General features: G+C 36.4%; 1 protein-coding gene across 1 annotated transcript in view; it reads left to right on the top strand.

Moving 5' to 3' along the window:
* The window catches only part of FAM120C (family with sequence similarity 120 member C), a 114,715-nt gene that overhangs the window by 61,870 nt on the left and 34,471 nt on the right, over nucleotides 1-18,374 (top strand). Inside the window, exon 10 of the mRNA XM_081793279.1 lies at nucleotides 13,227-13,476. Coding sequence (XP_081649405.1) covers nucleotides 13,227-13,476 — 250 coding nt within the window. The remainder of the gene's footprint in view (nucleotides 1-13,226; nucleotides 13,477-18,374) is intronic.

An 18,374-nucleotide genomic window follows, 5' to 3' on the forward strand; every position in this document is an offset into this window, starting at 1 on the left:
TATATCAAACAAAAACATCCTCCAGGAATGTAGGGGACATCAACACATTCTCAGATGAAGGAAAACTAGGATAATTTTTCACAAGTAGCGCTACTGTAAAAGGATGGCTAACGGTAGTCATCTACACAAAAAGGCAATGATAAAAGGAGAAATATTGGGAGGAGCTTGGGTGTTGGCAGAATAGGAGGACCCAGAGCTCACTCCATCCCATGTTTCAACTAGATATCATCCGCATCCAAGTTAATAAATTGGAGAGTGATCTAAAGACCAGCAGAACAAACTCCACAACTAAATATAGAGAAGAAGCTGCATTTGAAAGATTAGGAAGGTCAGAAAGGTGGAGTGAGGCTGCCCACCAAAGGCGGGGAGCTGCATGCACAGAGAGGACAGAGGACCCTCACATCAGGGAGTTTCCACAGGAAAAAACTAATCCCCATCACTTTTGGCTTTAAGAAACAGAGGGGCAGAATTCTGTGAGTTTGTAAAATCAGTGGGACTTGGAAGCTGGAGCTTTAAAAATCTGTTTACTGGGGCACCTGGGTGGTTCAGTCCATTGAGTCTCCAATTCTTGATTCAGCTCAGGTCATGATCTTGCAGTTCCTGAGTTTGAGCCCTGCATTGGGCTCTTCACTGACAGTGCGGAGCCTGCTTGGGATTCTCTCTCTCCCTCTCTCTCTGCCCCTCCCCTGCTCTCGCTCTCTCTCTCTCTCAAAATAAATAAATAAACTTTAAAAAAGTACTAAAAGTCTCCTGAGTCAACACTGAGCCAACTGAGAGGGTGAGTGACAGTCAGGTTGCTGCCCTTAAGGAAACAGCAGGCTGGGTGGAGAGGCAACATAAAAACAGCAGTTTACACAGCTCTAGAGGCAAATAGGAGACAGATATGTTCATATTTATTTCTGAGCATGTTGGAAGACTTCAGAAATGAGGGAGCTGGCAGGTGCCACTTTCCTCCCCTACCTCCCAGCATAAGCACAGAGACACCTGCTGGAGGCAGGACTGCACAGACATTTGGTACCTAACCCACTAGCAGTGCAAGGACTTGCCCACTCCAGGCCTGCTGGCCTCAGCCCTGGGCTCAGGGCAGATTTTGTTAAAGCTGAGTAGGTGCCCCACCCAGCCACCAGGTGCACAGCTGCCACCAAGCACCAGGCATGTCTGCCATGCAGTGCTTAGCTGTGTGGCCCCAGGCACACTTGTGTGTTCCTAAGCCACGTGCCCCAGTCACCTTTGTGTGTATATTGCACCATGTCCACCATGCACCCCTGGCTGCTATTGTATGTGTGGTTGCCCAGGGCACAACCCCTAGCCACTACAGCACTTAAAGAGATCTGGCCCAGCACACATTTTGCTAATACTGTTGCCCTGCTCCCATTCTCTGGTGGGCATGCCCCCCCCCCACTCCAGGCTGGCCTGCTTGGGTCCCACTAACACCACAGGGAGCAAGTACAGCCCACAATAGGCAGAGAGTCAGTGCAGATGACTACATGGAAAGGAAAAGTGACTCAGACACAACTGCAGGGCATAAGCAACATACCTAGGATACTGTCCTAAAGTGCCAGATTCTGGTGAACAGGGGACCTCCACCACAGGGCACTCCAGGACTGAATCTTCATAAATTCACTATTTTCCAGAACAGAAGACGCAACTGACTTTCTTAACACAGAGAAATTGATACAGAGAGGCAGACAAAATGAAGAAACAAATTTATCCCAAATGAAAGAAATGATAAGTCCACAGCCATAGATCTAAGCAAAACAGATATAAGTAACATGCCAGATAAAGAAATTAAAGCAATGATCATAAGGATACTCACTGGACTTGAGAAAAGAGTGGAAGACATGAGTGTGACACTTCACACAGAGATAAGGAATGACATAGCAACAATAAAGGGCACAATAAATGAGATGAGAAACACACTTGATGGAATGAACAGCAGGATGGGAGAAGCAGAGGAACAAATTAGTAACCTAGAAGACAGAGTAATGGAAAGTAATCAAGCTAAACAAAGGAGAGAGAAAAGAATTATGCAAAATGAGAATAGACTTGGGGAACTCATTGACTCCATTAAATGTACTAACATTTGTATTATAGGAGTCTTAGAAGAAGAAGAAAGAGAAAGGTGGTCAGAAAATTTATTTGAATAATAGCTGAAAACTTCCCTAATCTGCGGAAAGAGATATTCAGATTGAGGAGGCATAGAGAACCCCCAACGAAATCAAGAAAACCACACCAACACCAAGACATATTGTAATTAAATTTATAAAATATAGTGATAAAAAATCTAAAAGTAGCAAGACCAAAGAAGTCATTAACTTACAAGGGAAAACCCATAATTTTTCAATAAAAATTTAGAAAGCCAAAAGGGAGTGGCATGATATATTCAAAGTGCTGACTGGGAAAAATCAGTAGCCAAGAATACTCTATCCGGCAAGGTTTTCATTCAGAATACAAGGAGAAATAGAGTTTTACAGACACACAAAACTAAAGGAGTTTGTGACCACTAAACCAACTCTGCAAGAAATATTAAAAGGCATATTATGAGTAAAAAGAAGATACCAAAAGTGACAGTATAGAAGTAAGAAACACAAAAGCAGTAAAAATGAATTTTTCTGTAAAAAATAAGTCAAGGAACTCACAAAAAAGTGATATGCAATATAATGACATATACATAAAATTTGAGGAGAGGAGAAAATGGTTCAAACATAAATGACCATCAACTTAATATAGACTGCTATATGCAGAAGAGGTTATATACAAACCTAATGGTAACCATATATGAAAAACCACTAATAAATATACGAAGAATAAAGAGAAAGAAATCCAAATACAGCACTAAAGAAAATCAGCAAAATGTGAAAGAGACAAAGACAGGAAAGGATCAGAGAACATCTTCAGAAACAACCAGAAAATGTAACAAAATGGCAATAAATACATATCTATCAATAATTACTTTGAATGTAAATGGACTAAATGCTCCAATCAAAAGACATAGGGTGGTAGGGAGGTGGGTGGGAGAGTGGGCTAAATGGGTGATGGGTGTTAAGGAGAGCAGTTGTTGTGATGAGCAATGGATGTTATATATAAGTCATGAATCACTAAATTCTACACCTGAAACCAATTTTACCATATATTTTAACTAGTATTTAAATAAAAACTTGAAGAGAAAAAAGACATAGGTTAGCAGAATGGGTAAAAAACAAAACCCATCCATATGCTGCCTACAAGAGACCCATTTAAAAATTTTTTTACATTTATTCATTTTTGAGAGACAGAGACAGAGCACAAGTGGGGGAGGGGTAGAGAGAGGGAGACACAGAATCTGAAGCAGGCTGCAGGCTCTGAGCTATCAGCACAGAGCCCGACATGGGGCTCAAACCCACAGACTGGGGGATCATGACCTGAGCCGAAGTTGGATGCTTAACCGACTGAGCCACCCAGGCAACCCTCAAAGAAACCCATTTTAGACCTAAAGATACCCACACATAGAAAATGAGAGAGGGTGGAGAAACATCTATCACTGCAAATATATGTCAAAACAAAGCCAGGGTAACAATACTTCTACCGGACAAAACAGACTTTAAAGGAAAGACTGTAACAAGGGAAAAAGGAAGACACTATATAATAATAAAGGGGACAATCCAACAAAAAGATATAACAATTGTAAATATTTGTGCAACCAAGACAGGAGCACCTAAATGCATAAAGGAACTAATTCAGAATAATACAATGATAGTATGGGACTTTAACACCCCAATTATGCCAGTGGAGAAATGATCTAAACAGAACATCACCAAGGAAACAATGATTTTGAATCACACTAGAACAGATGAAATTAAAAGATCCATTCAAAACATTCCATACTAAAATAGCAGAATACACTTTCTTTTCAAGTATGCAAGGAACATTCTCCATAATAGATCACATATTAGGCCACAATACAAATCTCAAAAAATTCAAGATCAAAATCATACCTTGCATACTTTCTGACCACAATGCTATGAAAGTAGAAGTCAACCACAAGAAAACATCTGGAAAAACCACAAATACATGGAGGTTAAATAACATGCTACTAAACAGTGCATAGGTCAGCCAGGAGATAAAAGAAGAATTTAAAAAGTACATGGAAACAAGTGAAAATGAAAGCACGATAATCCGAAAGGTCTGGGATGCAGCAAAAGTGGTACTTAAGAGGGAAATTTATAGCAATACAGGCCTACATCAAGAAACAAGAAAAATCTCAGATAAACAACCTAACCTTACACCTAAAGGATCTAGAAAAAGAACAAACAAAACCTAAAGCTAGCAGAAAGAAAGAAATAATAAAGATTAGAGCAGTAGTAAATGATATAGAAACCAGAAAAATAATACTAGAGCAGGTCAGTGAAGCCAGGAGCTGGTTCTTTGAAAAGATCAATAAAATTGATAAACCTCTAGCCAGACTTACCCAGAAAAAAGAGAAAGTTCTTAAATAAATAAAATTACAAATGAGAGAGGAGAAATAACAACCAAAAACACAGAAATATGAACAATTATGAGAGAATATTATGAAAAACTATATGCCAACAAATTGGACAACCTAGAAGAAATGGATAAATTCTCAGAAACATATAAACTACCAAAACAAAAACAGGAAGAAATAGAAAATTTGAATAGACCGATAACCAGCAAGAAAATTGAGTCAGTAATCAAAAATTCCCCCAACAAGCAAAAGTCCAGGACCATATGGGTTCACAGGCAAATTCTACCAAACATTTAAAGAATAGTTAGGAGCACCTGGGTGGCCCAGTCCATTAAGTGTCTGACTCTTGATTTCAGCTCAGGTCATGATCTCACAGTTGTGAGATCAAGCCCCACATTGGGCTCTGTGCTGGGATTCTCCCTCTTCCTCTCCCTTTGCCCCTGCCCCACTCATGTGCTCACTCTCGAAAGAAAGAAAGAAAGAAAGAAAGAAAGAAAGAAAGAAAGAAAGAAAGAAAAGAAAGAAAGAAAAAGATAGAATAGTTAATGCCTATACTTCTTGAACTATTCCAGAAAATAGAAAAGGAAACCTTCAAATTCATTCTATGAGCCCAGTATTACCCTGATACCAAAACCAGTTAAAGACACCACTAGAAAAGAGAACTACAGGCCAATATCTCTTATGAATATAGACATAAAAATCCTCAACAAATACTAGCATACCAAATCCAACAACACATTCAAAGAAATCATTCACCATGATCAATGGGATTAAATCTGTGTTGCAAGGAGTGGTTTAATATTCACAAATCAATCAATGTGATACATCATTAAAAGGATAACCATATGATCATTTCAATAGATGTAGAGAAAGCATTTGACAGGGTACAGGATCCACTTATGATAAAAACCCTCAACAAAATAGAGTTAGAGAAAACATACCTGAACACGATAAAGGCCATCTATGAAAAACCTACAGTTAACATCATCCTTAATGGGGAAGAACTAAGAGCTTTTCCTCTAAGGTCAGCAACAAGACAAAGGATGTCCACTCTTACCACTTTTATTCAACATAGTACTGGATGGTCTAGCCACAGCAATCAGACAACAAAAAGAAATAAAAAGAATCCACATCAGTAAGGAAGATGTAAAACTCTCACTGTTTGCAGAGGACGTGATACTATATATATAGAAAACCCTAAAGGCTCCACCAAAAACTGCTAGAAATTCAGTAAAATCACAGGAATCAAAATCAATGTACAGAAATCTGTTGCATTTCTATACACCAATAATGAAGCAGCAAAAAGAGAAATTAAGAAAATAATCTTATTTACAATTGTACCCAATATAATAAGATTTGGTTAGGAATAAGCCTAACCAAGAGGTGAAAGACCTGTACTCTGAAAACTATAAAATACTGATGAAAGAAATTGAAAATGTCATACAGAAATGGAAAGACATTCCATGATCCTGGATTAGAGGAACAAATATTGTTAAAATGTCTTTACTACCTAAAGCAATCTACACATTTAATGCAATCCCTATCAAAATACCAACAGCATTTTTCACATAGCTAGAATAAACAACCTTAAAATCTGTATGGAACCACCAAAGACCCTGAATAGCAAAAGCAACCTTCAATAAGAAAAGCAAAGCTGGAGGCATCACAATTCCAAACTTCAAGTTATATTACAAAGCTGTAGTAAATCAAAAAGCATAGTACTGACACAAAAATAGACACATAGATCAATGGAATAGAATACAAAATTCAGAAATAAACCCACAATTATATGGTCAATTAATCTTCACCAAAGCAGGAAACAATATACAGTGGAAAAAGTCTCTTCAAATGCTATTGGGAAAATTGGGCAGCACCATTCAAAAGAATGAAACTGGACCACTTACTTATACACAAAAATAAGTTTGAAATAGATTAAAGACCTAAATGTGAGACCCAAAATCATAAAAATCCTAGAAGAGTACACATGCAGTAACTTCTTTCACACTAGTCATAGCAACTTTTTTCTAGATATGTCACCTGAGGCAAGGGAAACAAAAACAAAAACTATTAGGATTACATCTACATAAAAAGCTTCTGCACAGCAAAGGAAACAATCAAGAAAACTAAAAGGCAACCTCCAGAATGGGAGAAGATATTTGCAAATGACATATTTCATAAAGGGCTAGTATCTAAAATATATGAAGAACTTACAAAACTCAACACCCAAAAAACAAATAACCCAATTATTAAATGGGCAGAAGACATGAACAGACATTTCTCCAAAGAAGACATCCACATGGCCAATAGACACATGAAAAGATGCTTATCAGGGGAATGCAAATCAAAATTACAATGAGATGTTACTTCACACCTGTCAGAATGGCCAAAATCAACAACACAGGAAACAATAGGTATTGTCAAGAATGTGGAGAAAGATGAACCCTCTTGCACCATTGATGGAAATGCAAACTCATGCAACCACTGTGGCAGGCAGTGTGGAGGAGGTTCCTCAGAAATTTAAGACTAGAACTCCTTTACAATCCAGCAATCTCATTAATGGACATTTACCCAAATGATACAGAAACACTAATTCAAAGGGATATATGTACCCTTTTGTTTATAGCAGCATTATTTATTATAGCCATTTTATGGAAGCAGCCCAAGTGTCCAACAATCGGTGAATGGATGAAGAAGATGTGGTGTGTATGTGTGTGTGTGTGTGTGTGTGTGTGTGTTTAATATTGCATTGGATTATATATTGGAATATTATTCAGCCCTAAAAAGTAATGAAATATTGCCATTTGCAATGATATCAATGAAGCTAGAGAGTATAATGCTAAGCAAAATAAGTCAGAGAAAGACAAATACCATATGGTTTCACTCATGTGGAATTTAAGGAACAAAACAAACAAGGGAAAAAATTGAAAGAGAGACATAGTCCAAGCAAGAAACAGACTTTTCACTACAGGGAATAAATAAACTCATGGTTACCAGAGGGGAGGAAGTTGGGGAGATGGGGATGGAAATTAAAGAGTGCACTTGTGATGAGCACAGGGTGATGTATGGAAGTGTTGAATCATTGTATTGTACACCTGAAACTAAAATAACACTGTATGTTAAGTAACTGGAATTAAAATAGACACTTAAAAATAGAAGGATTCTTGTAACATCAGGAAGGAAATACAATGGAAAGAACAAAAATGTAGATAAATACAGTCGTCTTTGCTTTTCTTGAGTTTTCACAGTTAAAGCAAAACTATCACTGCTTAATGTGGTTCTCAATGTCTGTAGAGAAAATATTTAAGACAATTGTAAGTGGGGAAGGTTAAAGGGACATAACAGGTCAGGTTTCTATACTTCACTTGAACCAGTAAAATGTCAACACCAGTAGACTTTGGTGAATTAGGTGTACATAATGCAGTGCCTAGAAAATGCACGGGAAAAGCTGTACACAGAGAAACACTCAAAAACACTATAGATAAATCAACATGAAATTCTAAAATAAGGACATGTAACCTATAGAAAAGGGAGAAAAAGAAAGCAGAGATAGGAAAATGGAGAGAACAAACAAAACAAATGATAGACTTAAGCTCTAACATATCAATAATTACATTAAATTTAAGTGTTCTAATTACACAAATTAAAATACAGACATTGACAGATTGGATAAAAATCATTACCCAATTATATGTTGTCTACAAAAAAATTCACTTCAAATATAAACGATAGAGGTATGTTGAAAGTAGAAGGATGGAAAATTATATATCATGAAAACATTAATGAAAAGAAATCAGGAATGGCTGTATTAATACCACATAAAATGGACTTCAGAGCAAAGCAAATTGCCAGGGAAAGAGAGGGACATGATATACTGGTAAAAGGGTCAATATACCAAGAAGACTAGCAATCCTAAATGTGTATCACCAAACAGAGCCACAAAATATGTGATGCAATAACTGAGAAAACTTAAATGAGAAAAAGGCAAATCCCCAATTATAATTAGAGACTTCAACTCCCCTTTCAATAATGAATAGAACAACTAGACAGAAAATCATCAGAAATATAGAACTCAACAACCATCAATTGATTCTTAATATAACATGCAGCAAGAGCAAAATGCATGTTCTTTTCCATGCCCACAGAACATATACCAAGATGGATCATATCCTGGGCCATAAAACAAACCTCAATAAATTTAAAAGAATTAAAACTATACAGGGTATATTCTCAGACCACTATGAAATCAAATTAGAAATCAACAACAGAAAGATAACAGGAAAATCTAGAAATACTTGGAAGATAACAAAGCACTTTTATCCAAACCTTGGGTCAAATAGCAAGTCTTTTTTTAAAATCTTTTTTTAGTGTTTTATTTATTCTTGAGAGAGAGAGAGAGAGCACAAGCAGGGGAGGGGCAGAGAGAGAGGGAGACACAGAATCCAAAGCAGGCTCCAGGCTCCAAGGAAAGCCCAATGCAGGGCTCGAACTCACAAACCGTGAGGCCATGACCTGAGCTGAAGTCGGACGCTTAACCAACTGAGCCACCCAGGTGCTCCCAAATAGCCAGTCTTAAGGGAAAGAAGGAAATACATGGAACTAAGTGAAAATAAAAATACAGTATATTAAAATCTGTGGTATGGAGCTAAATTTCTGAAAAGGAAATTTATAGTCCTAAATGCTCAAATTAGAAAAAGGGATAAATTTCTAATCTGTCCTCTGAATTTTCACCTCAAGAAACAAGAAGAGGAGAAAGCTAAACCTACAGCAAACTAAAATGAAGAAATAATAAAGAGCAAAGGTCAGTGGAATTGGAAACAGAAAAATAACAGAAAAATCAGTGAAACAAAAACTTGATTCTTTGAAAAGAACAATGAAATTGATGAAATTCTAGCAAGACCACAATAAGGAAAATAGAGAATACACAAATTACTAATATCAAGAATGAGGCAGGAGATAACACCACAGTGCCTACAGACATCAAAAGGATTATATGGGAATACTGTAAATAACTCTACACATAAATTTGACAACTTAAACAAAATGGATCAATTCTCAAAATTACAAACTACCAAAACACACCTGATATGAAATAGATAATTTGAATAGCCCTGTAAATATTAATAAAATTTAATTTAAAATTTCCCAAAAAAGAAATCTGATTGAATTAGTTTCACTAGAGAATTCTACCATATTTTTAACAAATACTTAATTGTCAAATCACTATGTTGTATACTTGAAACTAATAGAACATTGTATGTCAATTATATTTCAATAATAAAATTTTAAATTATTTTTTAATTTTTATTTATTTTTGAGAGAGAGAGACAGACAGACAGAGCATGAGCATGGGAAGGGCAGAGAGAGGGAGACACAGAATCTGAAGCAAGCTCCAGGCTGTGAGCTGTCAGTGCAGAGCCCAATGACAGGCTTGAACTCATGAACTGTGAGATCATGACCTGAGCCGAAGTCAGACTCTCAACCGATTGAGCCACCCAGGCACCCCTAATTTTGTTAATGTCATCTTTACAGCCAACATGGGGCTTGAACTCATGACCCCAAGATCGAGAGTTGGATGCTGTACCAACTGAGCCATCCAGGCACCCCTCAATAATTAATTTTTTAAAAAAGAGTAGATAGAGACTGTCTCATAAATCTTTTTATTTCCAGCAGTGCTTTGCACAATCAGGCACTTATTGTGGACAATAAATATTTAAATTAAATTAAAAAGAATTACCATCAATTCTACACCATCTTTTTCAGAAAATAGGAGAGAACACTTCCCAAATCATTCTACAAAGCCAGTATTACCATGATACTACAATCAGATAAAGACAGTACATAAAAATAATACTTCACACCAATATCCTTTGTCAATATAGATGTAAAAGTTCTTAACAAGGTATTAGTCAATAGAATTCAGCAATATATAAAAAGAATTACACACCATAGTAATTTGGTAGGGTTTGTTCTATTTTGCAAAACTAGTTCAATATTTGAAAAATCAGTCTATGTAATCCACCATACAAACAGGATAAAGAAGAAAAATAATATGGTCATCTCAATGGATGCAGAAAAATATTTAACAAAATTCAACAACCATTCATGAAAAAAAAACTCCCCAAAAAACTAGGAGTAGAGATGAATGCCTATAACTTGATAAAAAAACATCTACAAAAACCCTTCAGCCAACATTACACTTAATGGTGAAAGACTAAATGTTTTTCTCCTAAAATTAGGAGCAAGTCTAGTTATGCCCTACTGCAGCTCTTCAGCATAGTACTGGAAGTTCTATCCAGCACAAGAAGGCAAGAAAACAAAATAGAAGGCATACAGATCAGAAAGGAAAAAATAAAACTGTCCCTAATTGTAGATGACATAACTTATGTAGAAAATCCCAATTGACAACAAAACTGCTAGACCTAATGAGTGAATTCATCAAGGTTGTAGGATATACAATAAACATACTAAAATGAATTCTATTTCTATATACTAACAATGAATATGGGGCACTGAAATAAATACAATACCATTTATAACTCCTCCAACAAATGGAGTACTTAGGTATAAATTTAACAAAAGATGTTCAAGATCTGTATGCTGAAAATTATAAAATGCTGATGAACGCAATTGGTGAAGACCTACATAAATGGAGAGACATATATCTCCTTGAATTGGAAGATTCAACATAGTAAAATGTCAGTTCTCTCCAAATTGATATACAGGTTTAACACAATTCCTATCCAAATCCCAGCAGGATTCTCTGTAGATATATAGAAGATTATTTTTTTAAGTTTATTTATTTTGAGAGAGGGACAGTGCAAGCAGGGGAGAGGCAGACAGAGGGAGAGAGAGAGAATCCCAAGCAGGCTCAGCACTGTCCACACAGAGCCCAATGTGGGGCTCAAACCCACAAACTGTGAGATCATGACCTGAGCCGACATCAAGAGTTAGATGCTTAACATTTATATGGAAAGACTTAGGAACTAGAATATCTAAAACATTTTTTGAAAAGGAATAAGTTGGGAGGAATCACTCTACCTTGATTACAAAACTTACCATGTAGCTACAATAATTAAGACTGTGTGGTGTTGGTAGTGATATAGACACATAGATTAGTGGAACAGAATAGGGAACCCAGAAATAGCCCCATACAAGTACAGCCAACTGATTTTTGACAAAGCTGCAGAAGTACTTCATTAGAGGAAGGATAGTCTTTTTAACAAATGGTACTAGATCAATTGGACATCAGTAGGTGAACAAGTACCACATATCTAGACTACTATCTAAAATATACAAAGAATTCTCAAAACTGAGTATTATGAAAACTGCCCAATTGAGCATTATGAAAATTGTCCAATTAGAAGATCAGCAAAAGAATGCCGACATTTCACTGAAGAAGATCTACATGGCAAATAAAGACATGAAAGGATGTTCAACATCATTAGCCATTAAAGAATTACAAATTAAGGGGGTGCCTGGGTGGCTCCATGGTTTAAGCATCTGACTTTGGCTCAGGTTATGATCTCACGGCTTGTGGGTTCAAGTCCCACGTTGGGATCTATGCTGCTGACAGCTCAGAGCCTGGAGCCTGCTTTGGATTCTGCGTCTCCCTCTCTCTCTTTCTGTCTGCCCTTCCCCCACTCATGTTCTGTCTCTGTCTCTCTCTCTCTCAAAAATAACTAAACACTAATAAAATTTTTAAAAAAGAATTGCAAATTAAAGCCACAATTATATATAACTACATACTTATCACAATGGCTAAAATTAATAATTTTATTCATTTGGATTGGATGTGGAGAAACTGGATCACCCATAAACTGTTGGTAGGAATGTAAGATGGTACCACCACTCTAGAAAGTAATTTGGCCGTTTCCTTTCAAAACTTAAAATAGACTTACAATGCAACCTAGCACTTATACTTTTGGGCATTTATCTCAGAGAAAGGAAGATTTATTTTCATGCAGGAACTTATACACAAATACTCATAGCAGCTTCATTCATAATAGCCACAAACTGGAAGAACCCAGATGTCCTTCAAAAGGTGAATGGTAAAACTGTGGTACATCCATACCATGAAATACTACTTGGTAAAAAAACAAAAAACAAAAAACGTATTGATACATGCAACAACATGGATGGATCCCAAAAGCATTATGCCAAGTGCAAATGCCAATCTCAAAAGGTTGCATACTATAGGAGCCCATTTATTTAACATTCTCAAATTGACAAAATTGTAGGGATGGAGAACAGATTAGTAGTTGCCAGGGATTAGAGATGGTGCTGGAGGGTGTTGGGTGTGACCATAAAAGGGGTAGCATAAGGGAGATCTTTGTGGTAATTGAATAGTTCTGTATCTTAACCTACTGAGCCACTCAGGCTCAGAAGTCCTTGGACTTCTTTCCTTGCCTAGCCTAGTACATTTACTTAAATGGGTTTCAACATAATTAACTGTGTGACTTTGAGCCTTTATTTTTTCAATGAAAAAAGAGCACTGTGTTTTATGATAATGTAGTTACAATACTTCTCTCTCAGGATTAGAGTTCTGAGTTTCGAGAAGTAAATGACATTTACATTCATATGTAAAGTACCTAACACATATCAAACATCTATTAAGTGCTGTTCCTACTGCTAACAATAAAAATTCTAATGACAAAAAATAAAAAGATGTTGAAATGGGACAGATCCTGTCACTTGCGGCCAGAAATTTTACAGAAATGCTCAGGAATTTTCTAGAGCCTGTTTTTCCTCAATTTCTGTTTTCCAGTTCCTTCAGTGATCCTCAAAGAGTGGTCTGCCTATAAAGGGAAGTCACCTCAAACCCCCGAGCTGGTGTCTGCACTGACGTTTCGGGAATGGACTTGCCCAAATCTCAAGAAGCTCTGGCTCGGCAAAGCAGTGGAGGACAAGAACAGAAGGATGCGGGCCTTCCTGGCCTGTATGAAGTCAGATACCCCCAGTATGCTCAATCCAGCTAATGTCCCAACCCATCTGCTGCTCATGTGCTGCGTACTCCGGTAAGCCATGGGACAGGGAAGTGACCGGTTTAGTTCTCTTTTACTTTTGTCACATTTCCCTTAAGCATGTGTTTTTATGGTGTTTGGGGATGGGGAGGTTATCGTTTGAACTTCAGTTTAGAATTCAGAAACGCTGAAATTGATTGCCATGATAGTTTCTTCAGTTCATGATCCTCTGTCATCATCAGTTCATTCATGACCTGCATGAACTTTTATATTTGGTTTTACATTTGGCTTTTGTCTCCTTCAGTCTTTATTCATGATCTAATTCACTTCTCTTCTCTTCCCGCAGTTACCCACTCTTGGGTATTTGGTGTGTGTCTTTCCATGCCATTTGCCATGTATTTATTTAGACATATGTGTATTCATGCATAGTCTATAGTGTTGTTTGTATATGTAGATTTTTTCCTTTTGTTAAAAGTTTATTTTTTATTTTTATTTATTTTGAGAGAGAGAGAGAGAGAGAGAGAGCAAGCAGGGGAGGGGCAGAGAGAGAGGGAGACAGAATCCCAGGGAGGTTCCGTGTTGTCAGTGCAAAGCCCGATGTGGTGCTCGAACTCACAAACCAGGAGATCATAACCTGAGCTGAAATCAAAAGTTGGGCACTTAACCGACTGAGCCACCCAGGTGCCCCGATTTTTTTCCTTTTTTTTTCAACATGAAAGATATTGTGCTGTACATACCATTCTATTTCTTTTTTTTCTACTCAGTGTTATTTTTGATATCTATCCATACCCCTACATGGTTCATTCCTCATAACTGCTGGATTACATTCCTTCATATAGTAATGTCACAGTATTTTATTTATTGATTTCCAGTTCTTGGGTATTATAAACAGTGCTACAGGAAATCTCTTCATAGAAGTCTTTGTTTCTTTGTGTTCCTGTACCAGTTTATCTGAAGTATATACTCAGGAGTAGAATTCCTGGATCCTATAAAATATGCATATAGGTTTTTCACCCAATATTGCCATGTTGCTCTAGATCGTATTCATACTAATCTAGTCCTGTGAACAACACATAAGGGCTTCTATTCTTCATAGTATTGCCAGTACTGATATCATATAACTTCTTAACTTTTGCTAGTCCAGTGGGCTTCAAGTAGTATCTTTGATTTTAATTTGCATTTATTTGACTACAGATGAGGTGAGCTTCTATTTTATACAGATTAACTACTTGTTTTCTCATTCTCTGAAGTGCCTATTTATTTACCTTGCAAATTTTCTTTTAGGTTACTTGTCTTTTTCTTGCCAATTACAGAAGTTTCTTGTCAAATGTGTGTGTGTATACATATACATATATAGCAAATATCATTTCTATATCTGTGTGTATATCAAATATATTTTCCAGTCACAGTTTTTCAAAACTATATACAATGTCTTTGTTGAACAAAAGTATTTCATTTTCACCAATCTTTTTATTGCTATAACTTCACACACACAGAACAGTTGGAAGAATAGTATGATGAACACTCATAAGCCCACCACTCAGATTCTATAATTAATATTTTACTAAACTTGCTTTATCCTATATAACCAGCCATCTGTCCTTCTCTAGCCATCCATTTATTCAGCGTTTTCAGTGCATTTTCAAGTAAATTGCAGATATCATGTACTTCATCCCTCACCAAGAAATATTTAATTTTGGTTTTGTCAGATACTTTTCAAATTGTACCCTTGTGGTGTATGCTTTTGGGATCTTATTTAATAAATTCTTCCCTACCCCTGGGTCATAAAGATAGTTTTCTACATTTTTTAATGTTTGTTTATTTTTGAAAGAGACACAGCGTGTGAGTGGGGGAGGGTCAGAGAGAGCGGGAGACACAGAATCTGAAGGCAGGCTCCAGGCTCTGAGCTGTCAGCACAGAGCCCAATGCAGAACTCGAACTCATGAACAGTGAGATCAGACCTGAGCTGAAGTCAGATGGTTAACCAACTGAGCCACCCAGGCACCCCAATACTTTTCTACATTTTTAATAGTTTTATAACGTTGCCTTCCATGTCAGGTCTTTAATTATAGTAGGTATCTATTCTATATATGCTGTAGGCAAGGATCTGATTTTATTTTCTTTACATAATAAGCTAGTTTTCCCAACTCCATTTATTAAATGATCTCTTCTTTCCCCACTGATGTATATTACCACCTTTCTTGTGTACCATGTTTCTATATATGCATTAGTCCATTCCTGAACTCATTTTTTTCCATTGTCTATTTGAACTCTGGCCAGGATCACATTGTTTCAATTATGATAGGTTTTTAATTTGCTTTAATATCAGATAGGACAAATCTCTACTCTGTGCTTTCTTGTTTCAGACATGTACTAATTATTTCTGAATCACGTGATCTTTATTCTAATACATGTAATTTAGAATTAGTCCAGTTTCCACACTATCTGGTTGGGTTTTTTGGTGTATATTTTTGTCAATGAATTCAATTTATAGATTAATTTGGGGACAGTTGACATCTTTATCATGTTAAGGGTTCCCATCCAAAGATCATAGTTTACCCATCCCTTTATTTAGGTCTCTTCCTTTATGTCTTAGTAGAGTTAATTTTTTTCCATAGAGGTCTTCTGTGTTTTAAAGTTCTGCACTTGATATATATTGTTGTGATTATGGATGACAATTCTGTTTTCTGTTACACTTTCTGATTGTTTATTTGCTGATATATAGGAAGTAATTTATGTACAGAGAAGTCAGTCTCTACAAGGCATCAGAGGGTTATAGAGCATTGAGCTTTGAAATTGGACAGACTTTAGTTTGAATTCTGGCTCTGCAGCTTTTCAGTTTGGATAAGTCACTTTAACCTTTAGAACATCCATTCCCTCAACATAAATGGGTATAATAATCCTTATTTCTCAAAGCTGTTTGAGGATTGAGGTAATAAATGTGGAGGCCCTATCACATAATAGATGCTTCATATTTGTTAATTTTCTAACTGCCTTGAGATTAAAATTGGTGATGTAAGTCTTACCAATAGGAATAATGGCAGGATTCATTCCTCCTAACTTCTAAAATGTTCTTTGGCCACAGCCCTGCATTGTCCATATTAACTCTGGAATTACATGTTTTGTTTACTTTTATTCTCAGAAGTACAGTACTAGCTCATTTTTCCATTTATGTGATTCTCTAGGTTGTTTTTGGAACACCTCCAGGGACATGAAAATAACAATGGCTTATGAATAGCCATAATAGCTGTCACAAGACAAGGCTGTAATGGTCTAAAAGGTTCCATATGCTTTCCCTGAAGAGAACCCCCTAGCTTCCTGCTCAACCTATTTATTCTTAATATATACACATTTCTGACAATTTGGCTATCTGATTTCCTAGTGTACGGCAGATCAGAAGTGGCAAATTATAAGCGAGGTGAGACAAGGAGTAGGACCTATTCTTAGAACCAGCCTCAATGACAGTAATGAAAAGTAATAGCTTAAAAGCTGCCTAAAAGCAGGGGAAAAGATATAAAGATTACTTTTAAAAAGACCTAAGAACCCATTTAGTGTAGGGGGAAACTGCCCTGTATAAATCAGTAACCCATATAAGATCATTAGTAAAGCACAAGGCAATAATCAGTGTTCATAAAATCATCAAGAACAGGTTCTATAATATTACATGTTATGTACCTGGCAGTGTGCTAAGTCAGCCCTTTCTGTTCAGTGCTACTAATCGTCATAATAGTGCTAAAAACTAAATATTATTTACCTCCATTTATAGTTGAGGGAACAAAGGCTCAAAGAGAAGTGACTTGTGCAAAGGTTACATAGCTAGTAATGGGTAGTGCAAGAGTTGGAACCCAAGTCTCTCCAACTCCCAATTCCTATGCTCTTTAAAAGACAAAATGGCAGGAAAATAGTCTTAAAGATTAACATAAAATCTAAACTTCTCAGTTTAGCTGAGAAATAGAACAGAAGGAGAACATGAAATTTGATAAGGTCATCCTTCTAGACCTTGTGTAAGGTTGAAGAATCTTTTCTGAGAAATAATTTAGTTCTATTAAGAAGCAGTGGGTTTGTTATCAGCTCTAATAGGGCATTGGAGTTAACCAAGTGCCATCCTGATATGTAAAGAGTAAAAACAGATAAGAACTTGTTTTTGTTCGCTTGACAGAATAATTCCGAAGTTTATTGGGAAAAGCAAATGAATAAGAATAGCTTGGGATTGAAAAACAAGAGCAATCTTGGCTCAAACAAAGAAAAATGTTTTATAAACTTACACTAAAATGAATTCTTACTGGCATAAAAATTGACAGGTTATTGTTTTAGAGCAGATAATACTGATTAAGATCCTAGACTCGTGATAAGTTAACATGATAACTTAAAATATGGTAAAGGAAGCTTCACAAATCAATGAGGAATAGATGAAGTTTTAAATAATTGTTGAGAAAATTGTATTGGTATTTGGAGAGAAAACATCAAGTTAGGGCCTTGCCTCTACTAAATTCCAGATGGATTTATTATAGAGATAAATGTAAAGGAAAAAAGATAAAATGTAGAATAAAAACTAAGCAATGATTTAACTGATCTTGAGACAAGAAAGGATTTTTTTTAATGAAAAATAAATAAAGAAGCCTCAAGTCCAGGGCAGTATCAAAAACAATAGCAATATCAGGGAAGGCCAGCACCTCTGTTTCCAGTGACTGCCATACACCATGCTAAAAATTTGGGAGATGTGGGCAACAAGACAATCATAAAGGGCTTTGATAAACTGCTTTATATTCCTGGGGATCTGAGATGTACATGCATAGGGCTATATACACACTCAAAAGAAACTGGGAGAAAGTCCCAATTATATATGCCTCCTAGGCTGAACATGAGACTTGCACAAGGTAAAAATCAAAGCGCAACTTATAACTGCCTAAAATTTTAATGCATGCCACAATCTACACTTAGATCCCCTTGGC

Source organism: Panthera onca, chromosome X (genome assembly GCF_046562875.1).
Source record: "Panthera onca isolate mPanOnc1 chromosome X, mPanOnc1 haplotype 2, whole genome shotgun sequence".
NCBI lineage: Eukaryota > Metazoa > Chordata > Mammalia > Carnivora > Felidae > Panthera > Panthera onca.